This window comes from Heterodontus francisci, chromosome 6 (assembly GCF_036365525.1).
Source record: "Heterodontus francisci isolate sHetFra1 chromosome 6, sHetFra1.hap1, whole genome shotgun sequence".
Lineage (NCBI taxonomy): Eukaryota > Metazoa > Chordata > Chondrichthyes > Heterodontiformes > Heterodontidae > Heterodontus > Heterodontus francisci.
Window position 1 is genome coordinate 117,055,134 of NC_090376.1, and position 17,756 is coordinate 117,072,889.

Here is a 17,756-nt window from a genome sequence, read left to right on the forward strand (position 1 = left end):
AGGTTTCCAATCGCAAAAACAGCCCTCTGCTTCTTGCCACTAAGCCAATTTTGGATCCAATTTGCCAAATTGCCCTGGATCCCATGGGCTCTTACCTTCTTAACCAATCTCCCATGCGGGACCTTATCAAAAGCCTTACTGAAATCCATGTATACTACATCAACTGCTTTACCCTCATTGACACCTCTCGTCACCTCCTCGAAAAATTCAATCAAGTTAGTTAGACACGATCTCCCCCTGACAAAGCCATGCTGACTATCCCTGATTAATCCCTGCCTCTCCAAGTGGAGATTAATCATGTCCCTCAGAATTTTTTCCAATGTTTTCTCAACAACTGATGTTCGACTCGCCGTCCTGTAATTATCTGGTTTATCCCTGCTACCCTTCTTGAATAACCACTTTCGCTGTCCTCCAGTCCTCTGGTACCTCTCCTGTGGCCAGAGAGGATTTGAAAATTTGTGTCAAAGCCTCTGCTATTTTTAGTTTAGTTTAGAGATACAGCACTGAAACAGGCCCTTCGGCCCACCGAGTCTGTGCCGACCATCAACCACCCATTTAAACTCATCCTACACTAATCCCATATTCCTATCACATCCCCACCTGTCCCTATATATTTCCCTACCACCTACCTATGCTAGGGGCAATTTATAATGGCCAATTAACCTATCAACCTGCAAGTCTTTGGCATGTGGGAGGAAACCGGAGCACCCGGAGGAAACCCACGCAGACACGGGGAGAACTTGCAAACTCCGCACAGGCAGTACCCAGAATCTAACCCGGGTCCCTGGAGCTGTGAGGCTGCGGTGCTAACCACTGCGCCACTGTGCCACCCTATCTCCTCCCTTGCCTCACATAACAGCCAGGGATACATCTCGTTTGGGCCTGAGGATTTATCCACTTTTAAGCCCGCTAAAACAGCTAATACTTCCTCCCTTTCAATGCTAATATGTTCAGGTGTATCACAATCCCCCTCCCTGATCTCGACACCTACATCGTCCTTCTCCCTAGAGAACACCGATTAAAAGTAATCATTTAAAACCTCACCTATGTCCTCCAGCTCCACACAAAGATTACCAAGTTGGTCCCTAATGGGCCCCACTCTTTCCCTGGTTATCCTCTTACCCTTAATATACTTATAAAAGCGCCTTAGAATTTTCCTTTATCTTGCCTGCCCCTGTTTTTTCATGTCCCCTCTTCGCTCTCCTAGTTACTTTTTTAAATGCCACCTTACGCTTTCCATACTCCTCTAGTGCCTCCACTGTTTTCAGTGCTTGGGATCTGCCATATGCCTCCTTTTTTTTCCTGATCCGTTCCTCTATATCCCTTGACATCCAGGGTTCCCTGGCCCTGTTGGTCCTACCCTTCACTTTAACGGGTGTATGTTGGCTCTGAACTCTCACAATTTCCTCTTCAAATGACTCCCACTGATGTGTTGTAGCTACAAGTAGCTGCTCCCAGTCCACTTTGGCCAGATTCTGTTTTATCATATTGAAATGGGCCTCCCTCCCCCCCAAATCAGTACCTTTTATTTCTGGTCCATCTTTGTCCTTTTCCATAACTACCTTAAATCTTAGAGTTATGGTCGCTATCCCCGAAATGCTGCCCCACTGACACTTCTACCACTTGAGCGTCTTCATTCCCTAGGATTAGGTCCAGTACTGCCCCTTCTCTTGTAGGACTTTCTACGTACTGGCTCAAAAGGCTCTCCTTTATGCATTTTCAGAATTCTGCCCCCTTTTAAGCCTTTTGCACTAAGACTATCCCAGTTAATATAGGGGAAGTTGAAATCCTCTACTATTATTACCCTATTATTTTTACTCCTCTCTGAGATTTGCCTACATATCTGCTCCTCTATCTCTTTCTGACTTTGGAGGCCTGTAGTACACTCCCAGCCAAGTGATTGCCCCCTTTTTTGTTTTTAAATTCTACCCAACTGGCCTCATTTGAGGAACCTTCTAAGATATCATCCCTCCTTACTGCAGTAATTGACTCCTTGATCAACAGTGCAATGCCACCTCCTCTTTTATCCCCTCCCCTGTTATCAACATAAACTTTTTGTTTTGTACAGTTGGGAATATCGAAATCTCTGAGGGATACTGCAAGTAGATTAGCAGATCTCGGATGGCTTCATAACAAAATAAGAAAGTACACCGACCAGAGATGCTTGGACCGTGCCTTTGGACTTGTGGGTCAGGTATGTTTGATTCATCTTGCAGCATCTGTACCCTCCGAACAGATGCATTGTATAAGAAAGCACAGTAAAACGTCAAGGATTTAGAAAAAGGAATTTTATCTCCGGGGTATCCATATCTACGAGCCTAGTTTCCAGATCCTCTTCGCCTAACATCTTGTTCTATTCCCCTTCAACCCTAGCCTGAGCTCTGTTGTTAGAAGGACATTACCATACATTATTCACCGTTTAAATTCTTTTTAGGATCTTAAATGTTTCACTTGTTTAGTTGTCTGTCTTGTTTTATAGATATGGTGTTTTGAATGTCAGTTTGTTTAAAGTGAGAAAGCTTGGTTGGGGCAAACAATCGCTGTGGCAAGCAGCTAATTCTGAAACAATTCGTGTCCTTTTCCAAGCTGTCTAATTTTGGACATTTTTAGACTCGTATAATGTTCATCTTGACATACATAAATATTCATGATCATTAATTAGTAAACTAATGCATTCTGTGTATTTATGGATAAGTGAAATTGTTTATCTGTTTCGGTCACTTTTTAATTCTTTTATTCCCACAGAGCTTTTGTGCATCCTTGCATCAGGAGTTGAAGGAATATTACAGGTTACTGTCTGTTTTGCATTCCCAGGTAAAAGATACTTTACTCCTCGAACATTTGCTTAGCTATTGGTATTTCAAAGCTGCTTCTTTAAAGCTGGACAAGTCAGATCAAATTCTTTTATGTGTTTCTGTTGGCTTCAAAAGCTCCTTATCTGTGACAGATACTGTACATGGTAGTCCTGGTTGGGTAAATCTAAATATCAGCACCTGTCATTGAAATTTCAGACTTAACTGTTCCAATGTGTTCTGCTTGTTAATTCCGTTCTTGGATTGCTGTTCTCTGAATTGAAAGTGTTTTTTGTGAAAGTGGAGCATGTATGTTAGTTCTGCCTAGCCGCAATCCTTTCGTTAGTGGTGCAGAACTGTTAACCTTACTGCTAATGATTTTCAGAGAAATACAATGCCTTAAAACGTAAAAGACTGCAGTGAGGGCGGCTCACTGTTTATGACTCCAGATGTATGTGACCAGACTGGTCACTATCGAACCAGCTGGGGCTGTGAACGCCCACCAGTTTATCCAGCCCTACTTTCCATTGGATTCTGTGTAAGAACAGATAGGGTATTCATTCACTATTTCTCTCCCAATTAATACTTCTGCTTTCCCGACATTGCTGATTCCTACTGTGTGGTGGTCAGGTGCTGGATGAAGTTTGATCCGATTCTTGCTGACAATCTTCATTACCTCACTGAAATAGATGGTCTTTGTAAATCAGGCTAGAATTGAGAGCGGGCGATCTAGCTGAATCGTGCACAGATTCTCCTCCAGCAGTCACTGGATAGGCGGGGAGGAAAACTATGGCTGTTTCCTTCCACTGCTCCAAAGCAATGTAAAGTCAGGCTAACTTAGCAAAGATTGAGGATTGTGCCTGGAAGTTGCTAGTCTTTGTGGCTCAGGTCTGTATTGGGATATAAATTTAGCAAATGAGGCATCACAGTTGCCCGGTAGTGGCAGAGGCAGAGAAGCTGGTAGTTCCTTAATAAAAGCAAAAACTGTTGCAGACTAGATGGGCTCATGTTTCAGATGTAAATTCAGAGTTCAATGTTACTTCTGCTTGTTTTTCAAGCAGAAGTAAATTCGGTTAAGAGCAGAAGATTTTCTTGAAATAGGAAACAGTCATTAGACTCCAAAAAAAAAAAAACCTTTTTAATGGCCTACCATGGTAACTTATTCCACATTCGTAGTTCCTTGTGAATGTAAAGCTGTCTGCCTGATTTACATTCTTGATCCTAACTTCCTAATTTTTAACCAGTGTTCTGATGTACAGCTGGAATACAAAGTGAAGGAAGTGATGTTTCAATTGTACAGAACCTTGGTCAGACCCCATCTGGAGTACTGCATTCAGTTCTGGACACTGCACCTCAGGAACGCTATATTGACTGGAGGGTGTGCAGCACAGATTCACCAGAATTACACCAGGGTTTAAAGGCTTGGCTTCTGCTACAAGATTGAGGGGTGTTCTAATCAAGGTATCTAAAATTACAGAGATTTGATGCGATAGATAAACTATTTCCTCTGGGGGAATCAAGAAGAACAAGAGGGCAGAACCTAAACATTAAAGCTAGACCATTCAGAGATGAAATCAGGAAGACTGAGCTTGACTGATATTTTACCGAACAAAAATCTATGTATCAAAGGGAAGAAGAGAGGGCTTTAAACTAAACAAGGGGAGAGAGGGATCAAGCTTGGATAGATGTAGCAAATCGAGAGTAGAGTCAAGGCAGAGAGCAGAATAGTAATTTGGGAAATGAAGGTCAGAGAATGGCAGGAAAGGACAGAGAGAAAAAAATCTAAGAACACATCAACAGTCAAGATTAGATGTTACAAAGATAATAAAAAGATAAAACTAAAGGCTCTGTATCTTAACGCACATAGCATTCATAACAAAGTAGACGAACCGATAGCACACATTGAAGTAAATAAATACGATCTGATGGCCATTACGGAGACATGGCTGCAGGATGACCAGGATTGGGTCCTCAATATTGTGAGGTATATAACATTCAAGAAGAATAGGAAGCTAGGTAAAGGTGGAGGGGTAGCACTGTTAATCAAAGATGGCATTGGTGCAATAGTTAAAGATGACCATAGTTCAAGAGATCAGGATGTAGAATTGATTTGGGTGGAGATGGGGAATAGTAGGGGAAAGAAGTCACTAGTGGGAGTGGTCTCACCTCCCCCTAACAGTAACCGCAATGTAGGATGAAGTATCCAAGAAGAAATATTGGGCGCTTGTGATAAATGGACAGCAATAATCATGGGTGATTTAGATTAGATTAGATTAGAGATACAGCACTGAAACAGGCCCTTCGGCCCACCGAGTCTGTGCCGAACATCAACCACCCATTTATACTAATCCTACACTAATCCCATATTCCTACCAAACATCCCCACCTGTCCCTATATTTCCCTACCACCTACCTATACTAGTGACAATTTATAATGGCCAATTTACCTATCAACCTGCAAGTCTTTTGGCTTGTGGGAGGAAACCGGAGAACCCGGAGAAAACCCACGCAGACACAGGGAGAACTTGCAAACTCCACACAGGCAGTCCCCGGAATCGAACCCGGGTCCCTGGAGCTGTGAGGCTGCGGTGCTAACCACTGCGCCACTGTGCCGCCCCAAATCTATATATAATCTGGAAAAATCAAATTAGTAATAATAGTCTCGAAGAGGAGTTTGTGGAATGCTTTTGAGATAGTTTCTTGGAGCAGCACGTTCTGCAACCAACCAGAGAGCAGGTTATATTAGACTTGGCATTGTGTAACATGACAGGATTAATTCATGACCTCAGAGTAAAGGCACCTCTCGGTAGCAGCGACCACAATATGATTGAATTTTACATCCAATTTGAAAGAGAGGGGAGTGAGTCTAAGACTAGTATTTTAAACTTAAATAAGGGCAACTACGTGGGCATGAAAACTGAGCTAGTTGAAGTGAGCTGGATTGCTAGGCTAGGCGGTAGATCAATAGAGAAGCAGTAGCAGGCATTCACGGAGATATTTCAGAATACTCACAATAAGTATATTCCTACTATAAAGACAAATTCTAAGGGGAGGACCCACCATCCTTGGTTAACCAAAGAAGTTAAGGAAAGCATCAAACTTAAGGAAAAAGCATATAATTGTGCAAAGGTGAGTGGCAGATCAGATGATTGGTCAGAATATCAAGAACGGGTGAGAATAACTAAAAGGTAATCCAGAGAAAGAAATAAGCGTATGAGGGGAAGCTAGCTAGAAATGTAAAAATGGATAGCAAAAGTTTCTACAGGTATTTTTGAAAAGGAAAAGAGTAAGTAAAGTGAGGGTTGGTCCTCTAGAGTGTGAGAATGGGGAGTTAATAGTAGATAATAAGGAAATGGATTAAATGAACAAATATTTTGCTTCTATCTTCACTATAGTGGATACAAAAAAAAATCCAGTAATAGCTGTAAAATTAGGAGGTGGAAGGAAGAGAGGAACTTGGTGAAATTACAATCACCAGGAAAGCGGTACTGACCAAATTGATGGAGCTGCGGGCTGACAAGTCCCCGGGTCCTGATCGGCTTCTTCCTAGGGTCTTAAAAGAGGTGACTAATGAGATAGTAGATGCATTGATAATTTTTCAAAATTCGCGAGATTCTGGAAAGGTTCCATCAGACTGGAAAGTAGCAAATATAACCCCTCTATTCAAGAAGTGGGGGGAGGCAGAAAGCTGGTAACTATAGGCCAGTTAGCTTGACGTCTGTCGTAGAGAAGGTGTTAGAATCGATCGTTAAGGAGGCTGTAGCTGGGCACTTAAAAAAAATCTCAAGGTAATCGGGAATAGTCAGCATGGTTTTGTGAAAGGGAAATCCTGTTTAACCAATTTATTAGAGTTCTTTGAAGGAGTAACGTGTGCTGTGGATGAAGGGGAGCCCGTTGACGTACTGTACTTGGTTTTCCAGAAGGCATTGGACAAGGTGCCACATTAAAGGTTATTGTGCAAAATAGGAGCTCATGGTGTAGGGGTAACATATTAGCATGGATAGAAAATTGGCTGGCTGGGAGAGAACAGAGTGTGCATAAATGGGTCCTTTTCTGATTGGCAGGATGTGACGACGAGTAGAGTCCCTCAGGGGTCTGTGCTGGAGCCTCAACTTTTTACAATTTATATCAATGGCTTAGATGAGGGGAGCGATGGCATGGTAGCTAAATTTGCAGATGATACAAAGATAGGTAGGAAAGTATGTTGTGAAGAGGACATCAGGAAGTTGCAGACTGATAGGTTGTGTGAGTGGGCAAAAATCTGGCAGATGGAGTATAATGTGGGAAAATGTGAAGATGTTCACTTGGCAGGAAGAATAAAAGAGCAGAGTATTTCTTAAATGGGGAACGACTTACAGAATTCTGAGGTGTAGAGGGATCTAGGTGTTCTAGTGCATGAGTCTCAAAAGGTACAGCAAGTAATAAAGAAGGCTAATGGAATGCTCTTCTTTATTACGAGAGGAATTGAAAATAAAAGTAAGGGTGTTATGCTTCAGTTATACAGGGCATTGGTGAGACCACATCTCAAATACTGTGTGCAGTTTTGATCTCCTTACTTAAGGAAGGATGTAAATATGTTGGAGGCAGTTCAGAGGAAGTTTACGAGATTGATGCCTGGAATGAGCGGGTTGTCTTATGAGGAAAGGTTGGACAGACTGTGGTTGTTTTAACTGGAATTTAGGAGAGTGAGGGGAAACTTGATTGAAGTATATAAGGTCCTGAATGGTCTTGACAGGGGGGATGTTTCCTCTTGTCGGTGAGTCCAGAACTAGGGGGCACTGTTTGAAAATTAGGGGTCGCCCTTTTAGGACAGAGACAAAGAGAAATCATTTCTCTGAGGGTTTTGCGACTTTGGAATTCTCTGCCTCAGAAGGTGGTGGAGGCGGGGTCATTGAATATTTTTAAGGCAGAGGTAGATAGATTCTTGTTCAGGAAGGGTAGTAAAGATTATTGGGGGTAGATGGGAATGTGGAAGTCAAGACAGAAACAGATCAGCCATGATCTTATTAAATGGCGGAGCAGGCTTGACAGGCTAAATGGTCTACTTCTGCTTTTAATTCGTATGGTCGTAAATCCCTTGGGAATCTTAAATAGTATTTCCACTGAGCTTTCTCCCAGGGGAAACAATCCCAGGATTTTCTCTCCTCTCCTTACAGATCAAATTCCTTAAGCTCAGTATCCATTTGTTGCCTGTTTTTGCACTGTGTCCAGTGACTGGCTGTCCTTGTTGTGATATGATGCCCAGAATGTATCCAGTACTCCAGGTATGGCAATACCAGTGCCAGTATAGAGTCATTATTGCCTCATGGATCTGTGCCCTTGCTTGCTGACTATAAATCCCAGGATGGTGTTAGCTTTCCTTACTGCAGCTGCAAAGGAATGGTAGTATAGTGGTTATGTTACTGGTCTAGTTATCCAGAAGTCTGGACTAACCATCTGTAGATATGAGTTCAAGTCCCACCGCAACAGCTGGTGCATTTAAATTCAGTCAACTAAGTAAATCTGAAATAAAAAGCTAGTATCAGTAATGGTGACCGTGCAACTATTGGATTGTAGTTTAAAAGAAATCTGGTTCACTAATGTACTTTAGGGAAGGGAATCTGCCATCCTTACCGGTCTGGCCTACATATATCTCCAGACCCACAGCAATGTGGTTGACTTTTAACTGCCATATGAAATGGCCTTGCAAAGTTGTCAAGACAGGGCCTCGCCACCACCTTCTCAATGACAATTAAGGATGGGCAATAAGTGCAGCCTTGCCAGTGACGCCCACATCCTGTGAATGAATTATTTTTTAAAAACTACACATTGTGTTGTTGGTGACAGTGAGCTCTCCACCAATACCCCAGATTCCTCTCCAGAGCTGCGTCCTGTCATCCAGAGACAGTTAGTTTGTAGTTCCACAATTTATTTCTTTCCCTAGTATCAGTAATATGCATTTTTCCCACACTAAATGTGTGCTACCCGGCACCTTCCCAACCGATCCAGATCCCTTTTTATTTTGTGTACCTATTCATTGCTATTCAGCTTCTCCCTGCAGAAGGTCTTTTACTATCTGCAGAGCATTTAGAGGATAAGGATTACATTTTGTCTAGCGGAATAATGTCTCCACATAACAGGAGAATTCTTGTAAAAGTGAAACATCAAATATTTATTAGAATGGTAATGGATTCAAGATGCAGTAAGTCACAAATGCATTTTTAAGGTTCAAGCGCATGATCATTGCTCATAAGGTAATGGTCAGTCTGTGGCTGACAACTGAAAGTTGAAAGGACCACATTATGATCCTATTAACTTTTTCATGTTATCAAATTAAAATAGTATATTAACGATTCTGGTTGCAGCTATAGACAGATGTCTTCCACGCTTGGTTTTGTAATGTTATCGGTGGCTCAAGAACCTTGCTGCAAGGCTTAAAGATTAAAACGGGGAATAAATAGCTCCAAGCTTGCAGGAGATATTGTGCTTTTACATTATTGAATCTTCAATCCTTGGAGACCTGTCTTATCAAGTCTTTCAACAACAACAACTTTGAATTTATATAATGCCTTTAATGTAGTAAAATGTCCCAAGGCACATAATCATGGCTGGAAGTTGGTATAATTAGGTTTGGATGCAGCCCCTGTGAGAAACCCAAAATATGAATCTGGAGGCATGAAACCTAGTAGCAATTAATACTCAAATTGAATTTCATTCGCCTATCTATTTGAATATTTGATTTTCTTTTAAATTGAGAATGAAAGATGAATGCTACAACTCATTGCAGAAAACTATCGGGGTTGGAAATAGGAAATTAGAAAGTCGTAGCTACATTCATTGGACATTAAAAGCTGACCAGAGGATGGAAGGAAAAACTTGGGGAATTGAGGTCCTGGAAAAGAATGAGTTGAAACATGTATGAAGTGCCTTGATTTTAACAGTGAGATTGTAGGGAGGAGAGAGAAACATGCATGAAAGACAACAGGCTTTTGCTTGTATCCACCCAGGAGGGTGCATGCGAGGCATTGGAAGAGGTTTCTCAGCTTTGGGAGCAGTGATCAAGTCATGTATGCCTTGGGCTTCATAGGATGTCTTTGAGGGCTGTGGGCTAAACTATCTGTGTCAGAGTCTTGTTGGAGTCGAGTGAATGGAGGACCTGGCAAGGAAGTAATGAAGGAAGTAATGAAAGACGTGCTGTCTTCCTGTCCCTTGCCAAATCTATATCTGATAAACTTGTGTGAATTCTACTTGTGGTATAACTGCTTGTACAAGGGAAGAAATTTCTTCAGTGAGATTAGAGTCGGAGGATAAAAAAGGTCATCTTTATCATTAGGAAAGCAGCTATCTGTATTCTTAGGAGAGGCAAGGGATGGAAAGAAGGGTTCAGGAACATAAGAAAAGGAGTGGACCATTTAGCCCCTCAAACCTATTCTGCCATTCAGTGAGATAGTGGCTGATCTTATGACCTAACTCCATATACTTGCCTTTGCCCCATATCCCTTAATATCTTTGGTTAATAGAAATATATCAATCTCAGATTTAAAGTTATCAATTGACTTAGCATCAATTGTCATTTGCAGAAGAGAGTTCCAAACTTCTACCGTCCTTTGCGTGTAGAAGTGTTTCCTAACTTCACTCCTGAAAGGCCTGGCTCTAATTTTTAAACTATGTTCCCTAGTCCAAGTCTCCCCAACGAGCGGAAATAGGGTAGATAGAGAAAAACTATCCGTTCCCCTTAATATCTTGGAAACATTGATCAAATCACCCCTTAGCCGTCTAAATTTCAGAATACAGCACATTTGTGCAATCTCTCCCGGTAGTTTAATTATTGGAATCCAGGTCTCGTTCTGGTAAATCTTCAAGGCCGCTGTTTCCTTCCTAAAGTGATGCCCAGAACTGCTCACAGTACTGCAGGTATGGTCTAACCAGGGCTTTGTATAGCTGCAGCATGACTTCTACCCTTCATAGTCTAGTCCTCTAGATATTTTTGATTTATTTTTCTGTACCTGCCCATGCCATTTTAAAGACCTATGAACAGGAGCCCCTAAGTCTCTTTGGACCTTCACTGTTCCTAGTTTTACACCATTTAGAAAACACCCTGTTCTATCCTTGTTACGTCCAAAGTGCCTCATGCCTATATTGAAATCCATTTGCCAGAGTTTTGCCCAATCGCTTAATCTATCAATATCTCTTTGTAATTTTATGGTTCCATCTATACTGCTTACAATGCCACCCAGCTTGGTGTCATTGGAAAACTTGGATATGTGGCTTTCTATCTGATCATCTAAGTCGTTAATAAATAGTGAATAGTTGAGGCCTCAGTACAGATCCCTGTTGAACACGACTAGTCACATCCTGTCAATTAGAGTACCTGTCCATTCTCCCTGCTTTTATTCTGCCATTCCAGGTCAGTAATTTGGCCTCGGTTTCATATAAGCTTCAACTGTCGCTTACAGTCTCGTATGAGTAGTCATCCTGAATACCTTTTGGAAGTTCATATAAATAAAATCTATAGATATTCCTCTGTCCACTACTTCAGTTACTGGTTCAAAAAATGTAATCAGGTTTGTCAGACATGTCCTATTCTTTACAAATCCATGCAGGCTTTCTGATCTTGCAAGTTATGAAAGACAGCTTTGGCAAGGGACCAAGGGAGGAGCAGCAGGTGGTGAGTAAGAAAGACAATACCTGATGCTGTGAAGTTGTGTTTAGTAGTAGTAGATTTATAGTAGCTACAAGCAGAGATAAAGTAAGCTGACCAAATACATTGGGCATCATGTTTACGGTAGATAGCAGTTGAACAGGGACGATATCTTGGGTTTGACAGAAGGGACATTGTGAGGTTGTGAAACTGATCATTGGAAATAATTGCCTGATGGTTAGGTTTGTTTTCTTGGGATGCATTGGGAAAATGCAGTTGGGTTTGTTAACGTTTGCTGACAGCTGAACTCAGTAAACACATGGAGAAGACTCTGCATGGTAAATAAATTCTCCTGAATTTTTGCGTTCCATGTGATTCACCCTGTGGTTTCCTGTTATTTGTATACTTGTAGTTGAAGTTCATTTGTGATTTTCTTTCAAATCAAAACCCACAGATACAAGTCGAAGATGACCAAGGTGTAAATGTGGGACTGGAAAGTAGCCTAACGTTGCGCCGCCTTCTGATTTGGACATATGACCCCAAGATGAGACTCAAGACACTTGCAGCACTTGTTGATCATTGCCAAGGTCAGTCAGGACGCTTTAAGGTTACTGCACTGTTTTGTAATTGCAAATTAAAGTAGGATGCTCCATGTTCTTTTGCTTTTCGTAAAAGCAAAAGTCGACTAGAAGACAAAACCAGCCACAGAAGAGATTTTACAAGGAACCAAACCCGATTTTAGCACATTCAGGCATATTTTACAAGTAACCAAATAGGATGTGGACATTCTGTATATTTTCTTTAATTTGCTAATGTTAGTGAAAAATTAGAATTTTCTGCTTCGCGTGAATATTTCATTAATTGCGATGACAGAACATTAGGTTTCAGCTGGGCTTTTGATACAATGACATACTATTGATTATTCCACAAGGTAGGAACCCATGGCATAGGAGGCAAGTTCCTGAGGTGGATTTAAAATTAGTTAAATTGCAGTAGCCAAAGGATGGTCGTGAATGGAACTGAATCAAAATGGTAAAGGATCACTACTGGGTGTCACGATGGCTTTCCTTTCCAAAAGCAAGGATGTAATGCTGGGACTGTATAAAACGCTGGTTAAGCTATAGCTGGAGTATTGTGTACAGTTCTGGTCACCACATTACAGGAAAGACGATTGCTCTGGAGAGAGTACAAATGAGATTTACAAAAATGTTGCCAGGGCTTGAAAATTGGAGCTATCAGGAAAGAATGGATAGGCTAGGGTTGTTTTCCTTAGAACAAAGGAGGCTGAGGGGTGACTTAATTGAGGTGTGCAAAATTATGAGGGGCCTAGATAGAGTAGACAGGAAGGAACTTAGCAGAGTTTCCCTTAGCGGAGAGGTCATGTATTTCAGGTGATTGGTAGAAGGATTAGAGGGGACATGAGAAACGTTTTCACCCAGAGGGTGGTGGGTGTCTGGAATTCGCTGCCCGGATCAGTGATGGAGGCAGAAACCCTCATTTAAAAGATACCTGACCATGCACCTGTAGCGCTGTAACCTGCAAGGCTACAGACCAGGTGCTGGAAGGTGGGATTAGATTGGGCGGCTAGTTTTTTCTGCCGGTGCAGATACGGTGGGTTGAATGGCCTCTTTCTGTGCTGTAACTTTTCTGTGGTTCTATGGCAGGATAATTAGTATTTATAATGTACAAAAATAGTTTGGGGCTGAAGACAGAAACAAAAACTGTTAAAAGTTGGGGTGGGGGAGCATTAAATAGAAGAGAAGTCTGAGGAATCTGGATAGGTTGGGGGTTTGGGCTGAGGAGCAGCAAATGGTGCTTAGTACAGATAGGGTAATGAAACCAGCAATGGGGAATAAACAGGAGGGAACACAATCTAATTGGCTCTGGGCTACAGGGCACAACTCAGGAGAGGGATCTGGACTGTTGGTGTAATGCTCACTATCACCATCACTGCAGTGTGTAACAGCAGTAAGGAAAGCTAACACCATCCTGGGATGTATTGTCAGATGAATAGAGCACTGATCCCAGGAGGAAGTAATGAGTCAGGCACAGATATAACCACAGCTGCAGCATTGAATAAAATTCTGAGCCCTGATACCCCCAACACCTGAAGCACTGGGTGCACTTCTGTCCACTGTACTACAACAAGGATATCCTGCATTGGAGGCTGTGCAGGAAAGGGTCACAAATTGATACTTAACTGAAGGAGGCTGAGCTGTGAGGAGATGAAGATCCCAGGATTGATTACTCTGGCGAAGAGAAGGGTGAGGGTGGGTCGAGATTATTGATGGATTAAAGGGAGTGTGGGAATCGATAAATAGAACCTGATAATATGTTTGAGATTGGCACAAACTCAAGAACCAAGGAACCTCAACTTGGGCTGAGAGGATGAAGTGTAGAGGAGTCGGTCAGTTTATTTTGAAGTACTTGGTTCAGAGGTTGGGTTTATGTATGGAATGAACTGTCCAGGAATGGTGTAGAAGCAGTGTGGTTGGAAAAATGGCCAGGATAAGTGAAGAAACTTTGAAAGAGTGAAAGATTGGCGGGACTTGGTTTTTGGGACTGGTGCAATGAACTGCAATCTTTTCCAAATTTGTGCTCCCTTGAGTTCTGATGAGATGTAACCATCATTTCAAAATGCGAGATAAGTGAGGCTAGATTTATTTTCTGCCAAAGAGTTTAATCTGTTTTTTGAACTCTTTGTTAATTGTGTTTAATTGTATGCAGGTGGTGGGCATTAACTGGGGATTCACTTGTGCTCCTAGAAATAGGAATAGACAGAAACTAAGGTTGTTGGGTTAAGCAGTGCAAGTTTCGTAATGTCTATCTCTGTAAATAAAAACTTATAAAAGTGTGTAAAGTTTGGCTCCAGTTCTATCCTCATTGCGCTTTCTGGGTTCGAACATTTTACAGCTTGAAGCAATTTAGGTTTTTTTTGTTTTTACAAATAGTTTTGAAAGGGTGCTGTAATTTGAATTTAAATTAATCTTTCTGCTTTGATCTGTTCAGGGAGGAAAGGTGGAGAATTGGCATCTGCTGTCCATGCTTATACTAAAACAGGAGACCCATACATGAGATCACTGGTGCAACACATTCTTAGCCTTGTATCGCACCCCATCCTTAACTTCCTCTACCGCTGGATTTACGACGGAGAGCTGGAGGACACATACCATGAAGTAAATGTTTTTCATTATTTGTGTGTCTTCCATGGTGTCACTGAAGATGAGTGGTAGAATGTGGTTTATAACCCACACCAGTCACCCAAACACCAATTGCTTCATGGCCCATATGAGCCAGAAATTCCCCACCCCGCACATTGTTTTTCCTCTTCCATCTTCCTGTCCCAGCTCAGTTAGATGTGTCTCCTCCTTCCTCTTTTCTTCCAATCGCAGCAGCTTAAGTAGCTTTTCATTCTCCAACAGGATATGCTGGCACTTCGATGCTGATCATGGGAAAGCAGTGATAGATAAGGTAATCATAATGTCCTGGAGGTAAAGGAACAAACTGCTGCAGGTGGTGGAAATTGGAGGCTTGGCAACATTGACACTCAAGTTTTATACAATGATCCTCTGTTTTTTGAAGGGTGCAGATTATGACTGGACTTCAGGAGGAAAGCAAATAAATTAGTAAAACACGGACAACTTAAATATTAAGTAATGAATGGGAAGAAAATCAATCAATTGAACTCTTAGCAGCAAAATGAGTGTTACAACAGACTCTCAACTTTATTACCAAAGTTTCAGTAAATTCTAGTACTGTATTGATTTTTTTATTCATTCGTGAGATGTGAGCGTCGCTGACAAGGCCAGCATTTATTGTCTATCCCTAATTTCCCTTGAGAAGATGGTGGCGAGCCACCTTCCTGAACCACTGCAGTCCATGTGGTGTAATACTGTTAAGGAGGGAGTTTGACTGAGAATAAGTGGATGTTTGAGAAGATTAACTGACTAGAATATTTTCAGAGTAATTAGGAAATGATACTTCCACTTCATTATCCTGTCTTCTGTGATTTACTTTGATACTTACTGAAATTAGAACAAAAATCATACTTTAATGTATACAATTCCATAAATTACTGTCTGCTCCCGCAGTTACTGTGTACAAACCTAGTGATCTCTACCACTCAGAAGGAAGAGGGCAGCAGGCGCTGATCGTCACTGGGTCAAATTCTAGAACTCACTATATAACAGCACTGTGGGAGTAGCTTCACCACATAGATTACAGCGGCATGAAGGCAGCTCACTACTGCCTTCTCGAGGGCAATTAGGAATGGGCAATTAAATGCTGGCCTTGCTAGTGATGCCCACATCCCATGAATGGATTAAAAAAAAAAAAATCCGCAAATGATCTACTCCCACTATTACTGTATATATATCCACAAGTCACTATCTTATTGTAATCAGTTTTTTTAGTTGAAAAATAATTTCATAGCCTTTAAAACTTTTAAACAAAGGTCATGCTACCACTACAACAGAATTCTGGCATTGCTAATAACTGTACTTCTTCTTTGGCCTCCTTGTCTTGAGAGACAATGGGTAAGCGCCTGGAGGTGGTCAGTGGTTTGTGAAGCAGCACCTGGAGTGGCTATAAAGGCCAATTCTAGAGTGACAGACTCTTCCACAGGTGGAAGATAAAATTGGTTGTCGGGGCTGTTACACAGTTGGCTCTCTCCTTGCGCTTCTGTCTTTTTTCCTGCCAACAGCTAAGTCTCTTCGACTCGCCACTCTTTAGCCCCGCCTTTATGGCTGTTCGCCAGCTCTGGCGATCACTGCCAACTGACTCCCACAACTTGTGGTCAATGTCACAGGACGTCATGTCGTGTTTGCAGACGTCTTTAAAGCGGAGACATGAATGGCCGGTGGGTCTGATGCCAGTAACGAGCTCGCTGTTCAATGTGTCCTTGGGGATCCTGCCATCTTCCATGCGGCTCACATGGCCAAGCCATCTCAAGCGCCGCTGGCTCAGGGTGTATATGCTGGGGATGTTGGCTGCCTTGAGGACTTCTGCGTTGGAGATACGGTCCTGCCACCTGCTGCCAAGGATTCTCCGGAGGCAGCTAAGATGGAATGAATTGAGACGTCGCTCTTGGCTGACATACATTGTCCAGGCCTCGCTGCCGTAGAGCAAGGTACTGAGGACACAGGCTTGAAACACTCGGACTTTTGTGTTCTGTGTCAGTGAGCCATTTTCCCACACTCTCTTGGCCAGTCTGGACATAGCAGCAAATGCCTTTTCCATGCGCTTGTTAATTCCTGCATCGAGAGACAGGTTACTGGTGATAGTTGAGCTTAGGTAAGTGAACTCTTGAACCACTTCCAGAACGTGGTTGCCGATATTGATGAATAACTGTACTATTGTGTAATTATATTCAACTATTGTATTGCAATAGCAAACTGCATCTACAGCTAGTTGTGCGAACCTAAATCTGCTCCTCAATATGCTGGTTGTAATGTCCCAGGACCTTTGCCTATTCCATATATGTGCAGAGTCTGCATATAGGGAGCTGCAACAAAAGCCTGTGCTGTGCCACAGGTCTGCAATGCCTATATGGGGTGATGTTGAAACTGACCTGTTAAGAACATTATAGCCATATGTGAACAAAAGAGGTGGGCAATATCGTTAATAAACAACAAAATTATCAGTTAATTATAAAACAAATCTTAACCAGTAACAAAGCAAAGCATTAGCACACCGATTGAAATATGGAAGTTCCCTTTTGACCGTAGCCACATACGCATACCCAATTAACCGAAAAAGTAGAGCTTTATACTTTAGAGATCCATGACAAAACACAGCGGACGGAAAAGAATACTTTGGCCAAATACTTGCTAATCCTTGAAGAAAAAGAAGTATGGAAAGTTGTCAGATGTCCTTCATTTTGGTTTGTCGTCCCAAATATGCGTAGGTGGCTGTCATTGGGATCTTCCTCAAACAGTTCTTTTCAGGCGAACAGTTTGGGCAGGACTGTAGCAATGGGGATTTCAGGCAGTTTCTTACACTTGTTTCTCAAAGAGATGGAAAAACTGGCAGGCTTTTCCAAGCGCTGGAAAAGGCTGAATTGGGGTTTGTCCTTGATTCTTTAACTCCTTTTCAGAACACTGTCCAACGCGAAACCAAGAGCATCTCAGGAGTCAAGCCTCGTGACCCCTATAAATCTTGACCTGTCACTTCTCTGTAAACGTATTTCCCAAGTCAAAAAAGCCCCCTGCTGGGTATTCATCTGGAAACAGGTGCCTTCCAGTAACTGTTGTTTGCAAGCTCAGTCCAAAAGACCTTCTGACCTTTTTTTTTAAAAAAAAACAAAGTTCCAGTATCTATGAAATCTTTTTTCAGTTTTAAAACCC

At 41.9% G+C, this 17,756-nt stretch overlaps 1 protein-coding gene across 2 annotated transcripts in view; it reads left to right on the plus strand.

Annotated features, from left to right (window-relative positions):
* The window catches only part of tubgcp3 (tubulin gamma complex component 3), a 131,281-nt gene that overhangs the window by 60,558 nt on the left and 52,967 nt on the right, over positions 1–17,756 (plus strand). For both annotated transcript variants that reach the window (XM_068034161.1, XM_068034160.1), the window contains exons 8-11: positions 2,069–2,194; positions 2,746–2,814; positions 11,867–11,999; positions 14,422–14,588. In XM_068034161.1, the coding sequence (XP_067890262.1) occupies positions 2,069–2,194; positions 2,746–2,814; positions 11,867–11,999; positions 14,422–14,588 (495 nt within the window). The remainder of the gene's footprint in view (positions 1–2,068; positions 2,195–2,745; positions 2,815–11,866; positions 12,000–14,421; positions 14,589–17,756) is intronic.